Consider the following 3,558-nt stretch of genomic DNA (forward strand, 5'->3'; position numbering starts at 1 on the left):
TTCGCTGCACGTTCGTATCACAACACAACGACGCTTTGTTGTGTGTGTGTGTGTGTGTGTGTGTGTGTCTGTCTGTCTGTCTGTCTGTGTGTGTGAATATTCGCTTGCTCAGTTTCACCACCATCACCACCACCATCACCACCACCATCCCCTCTCCGCCATCACATTTCCATCTCGCCAGTTCGATGAGTCCCGATCTCGCGCTCGCGTGCGAATTCTCCGCGGAGATTGAGACCGATGGCGACGACAATGTGAACAACGCAGCTGCTGGTGGCGCCTTGATCACAGAGGTGCGCATGACGGGAGAGGCGAGTGACAGTGGTGAGTGAGGGGGCAGTGATAGTAGTGGGCTTACGTCTATCAGTGTGCGTGCGTGCGTGTGCATGTGTGCGTGCGTGCGTGTGCATGTGTGCGTGTGTGCATGCGAATGTGGATACCGTCACCATCACCCTTCCATCACCGTACCACCAACACGCATCACTAACGTTCGCCCCTACCAACCCCATCACCATCCCCATCACCATCCCCATCCCCAGGTGCCATGCGGGTGGTGTCGGCTGCCGCTGTATCGAGAGGATGGACGTGCCGTGACGGCGGGGACGCATAGAGTGCAGGTCTTCCCAGGCCCGCTTCAGATCAGCGAGGTCCGTAGTGGGGGAGGGGGGCTGTGGTGTGGCGTGGTTTGATGTCTTGTGGTGTGCTGTGCTGTGTCGTGGAAGTGATGTGTTGAGTTGTGTCGTGTTGTGCTGTGTTGTAATGGCTTTGAATTGTGCCAGCCTTGACACATTCACATCTAACCCTGCCCTCCTCTCCCAAATGCCCCCCTCTCTCTCTTTGTCGTACTCACTGCATTTCACTGCTCCCTCGTGTTTGCGTCGCGCAGATCCGGCGCAGTCTGGGCGAATCGGTCACACACATCGAGATCAAGTGCGTGTGATGCCAGTGAGGAGGAGCTATGCCCTCTTGTCGTTGTTTGCACCTGTGCATACGGCGCTTGCTTGCTGTACTACACTTGCCCATGTTGGCACGCATGCGCGTGTTCAAACACAACCTTATACATATGCAAACACACGCACGCACGCACACATACACACACACACATGTGTCACACCACGTTTCGGCACGTCATGGTAGGGCGTCGAACATCAACAAGAAGGCGCGGCTGCTGTGCGAGCGAATGCCCCGGAACATCATCGTCAAGATGTCGGCGATGCCTGTGCTCTCACTCTACCGCGAAGTCCTCGCACACACGCACCTCGCACACACCGCACCGCAGGTCTGAACTTGCCTGCAGGCAAAGGGTGGAAATGGGGTGTGGTGGTATGTATTCGTGGGGATGTTGGTAGCGATGCTGTCATGCGGGCATGTGTGTGTGTGTGTGTGCGTGTGTGTGTGTGTGTATGGACACATGTGAATGTCTTGTTCACTGTGTTTTGTCTAATCCCACACTGACACCAGTACCGTCAACACCACCGCTACTGCCACACGTCAACAGCGCCAGAATGCAATGCCGCGTGTGTGCAATCCGCTGCTGTCCGGTTTCCCACGTGTTCTCGACAATCCCCACTTGCTCAATCTCTTCAACATGGTCTGGATGGACAGCCTCAAGGTGCGCACACCCATGCTGGTGGTGCTGCTGGTGCTGGTGGTGCTGGTGTCAGTCGTGTGTGTGTGTGTGTGTGTGTGTGTGTGTGTGTGTGTGTGTGTGTGTGTGTGTGTGTGTGTGTGTGTGTGTGTGTGTGTTTGCAGCGAACCCCTTCCCCGCCCGTTATAAAACCCACGTTTCACACCCGACCACCACCATCATTGTCATCACCAGTTGCTGAAGAAGCAGCAGAAGAGCGATCGCGCGTTCATCCGCTCCTGGTTCCAGATGATCTTCACGCAGAAGGTACCGCCCATGCCAAACCGTGTCATGTCATGTGCATGTAATGGGACGTGCATGTAATGGGACGTGCACGTATGGATTTGGACGTGTGTCGGTGTGTCTTGCGTCCTCATGTGGTATCGTCCCCCATCGCAACACACGCGCCGTCATCACACCACCATCACACCACCACCGCATTGCACATGACGCGTTGTGTGCCGCTTGCACAGGTGTGGCCGCTGCTGTCTGTCCAGCACGCGTCATCCGCGTTCGCCACGCCGGCGTCCATCGCAGCCGTCGACGACGAAGCCGTCAAGAAGACGCTGTGTGCATTCACGCGCGGGGACTGCGTGAAACCGCTGGTGATGGGTGTTGAGGAGCAAGATGCAGCCGGTGGCGTGTACTTTGAACCCTTTGACACGGCCAGTGTCACGTACACGCACACCAGCGCAGCAGTGTAGCTGAGTGTGTGTGTGTGTGTGTGTGTGTGTGTGTGTGTGTGTGTGTGTGTGTGTGTGTAAGTCTGAGTGTGTGCGCGCCTGTGTCTGTGACTGTGTCTCTGTGTGCGCGTTTGTGTGTCTATGTGCGTCTGTGCATGAGTGCATTCACACACACCTGGATCATGCCCACCCCCACCCCCCTTTCTGTTCTCCTTTCTTCTTCTTTTGTCCACACATGACGAGGCATGACAGCCGACAGCCCATTGTCCATACTTGTTTGTGTGCACGCATGCACGCATGCCATTCTTGTGCTTGATAATGTTTACGAGCCCCTGTTTCACCGATACGGCAATAACAGCAACAAGTCTGTACACAAACACACACACGCACGCATGTGCATGTGTGTAATTTTGTGCAGTGTGCGTGCGTGTGTGCGTGCGTGTGTGCGTGCGTGTGTGCGTGTTGAGTGTGCTTGCAAGCACGTCACGGAGATACATGATGCATTGCCGTTCGCGCGTCCATCACGCATCTTCGGGCGCCTTGGCGTTCTGCACAGATTCGCACGTGGTGGGAAACGTGTGGCGAGCATGTTGCGGCAAAATGAATGAGGGGAGGGGGGCAGGTGCACGGAGGACAGGAGGAGGACATGGGGACGCAGATAGGAAAGACAAGAACGACACACACACACACACACACACACACACACACACACACACACACACACACACACACACACACACACACACACACACACACACACACACACACACACACGCACACATGCAGCCACCTCGTCGATGGGCAGGCGTCCGTGTGCGATTCCCTTCTCTTGAGCGAGGCGGTGCGTGAGGCCTTTGCAGGAATTGTGGTCCACAAGACCGCCAATGATGTACACGTGGTCCTCCTCCAGATCTGATGAACACAAGCACACAATACGAACACGCAATCGGCACAAAACGCAACCATATACACACACAATGACAAGCACACAATAATCATGTGTTTCAAAGCTGGTTCCGTGAGTGCTGTTCTCTGTATGGTTCGAGTGCGTGCTGGGGCAGCAGTGACAAATATCGAGTGGAAGGAAGACGGAAGGCAATCACGAGTGGAAGCAAAGACGGAAGGCAATCACGAGTGGAAGCAAGACGGAAAGCAACCACAAGTTGAAGCAAGGGGGAGCACCAAGGGCACGCCGCACCTTCAATGATGTTGTCGCTTTCACTGGTCAGATACACAATCTTGCTCCTGTCA

The 3,558-nt window shown here is 55.3% G+C and overlaps 2 protein-coding genes across 2 annotated transcripts in view; one reads left to right on the plus strand and one right to left on the minus strand.

Annotated features, from left to right (window-relative positions):
• The window catches only part of PTSG_06006 (uncharacterized protein), a gene marked incomplete at its 5' end in the record, with an annotated part of 4,770 nt that extends 2,111 nt beyond the window's left edge, over positions 1 to 2,659 (plus strand). The window contains 7 exons of the mRNA XM_004992841.1: positions 182 to 290; positions 537 to 644; positions 884 to 927; positions 1,135 to 1,276; positions 1,496 to 1,609; positions 1,820 to 1,891; positions 2,098 to 2,659. Coding sequence (XP_004992898.1) covers positions 182 to 290; positions 537 to 644; positions 884 to 927; positions 1,135 to 1,276; positions 1,496 to 1,609; positions 1,820 to 1,891; positions 2,098 to 2,328 — 820 coding nt within the window. The 3' untranslated portion in view covers positions 2,329 to 2,659. The remainder of the gene's footprint in view (positions 1 to 181; positions 291 to 536; positions 645 to 883; positions 928 to 1,134; positions 1,277 to 1,495; positions 1,610 to 1,819; positions 1,892 to 2,097) is intronic.
• A 169-nt stretch (positions 2,660 to 2,828) lies between these two features.
• PTSG_06007 (uncharacterized protein) overlaps positions 2,829 to 3,558 on the minus strand; it is a gene marked incomplete at its 3' end in the record, with an annotated part of 2,797 nt that continues 2,067 nt past the window's right edge. The window contains exons 4-6 of the mRNA XM_004992842.1: positions 3,506 to 3,552; positions 3,098 to 3,219; positions 2,829 to 2,855 (exon numbers count right to left, since the gene is read on the minus strand). Of these exons, the coding sequence (XP_004992899.1) occupies positions 2,829 to 2,855; positions 3,098 to 3,219; positions 3,506 to 3,552 (196 nt within the window). The remainder of the gene's footprint in view (positions 2,856 to 3,097; positions 3,220 to 3,505; positions 3,553 to 3,558) is intronic.

Source organism: Salpingoeca rosetta, assembly GCF_000188695.1.
Source record: "Salpingoeca rosetta unplaced genomic scaffold supercont1.15, whole genome shotgun sequence".
NCBI lineage: Eukaryota > Choanoflagellata > Craspedida > Salpingoecidae > Salpingoeca > Salpingoeca rosetta.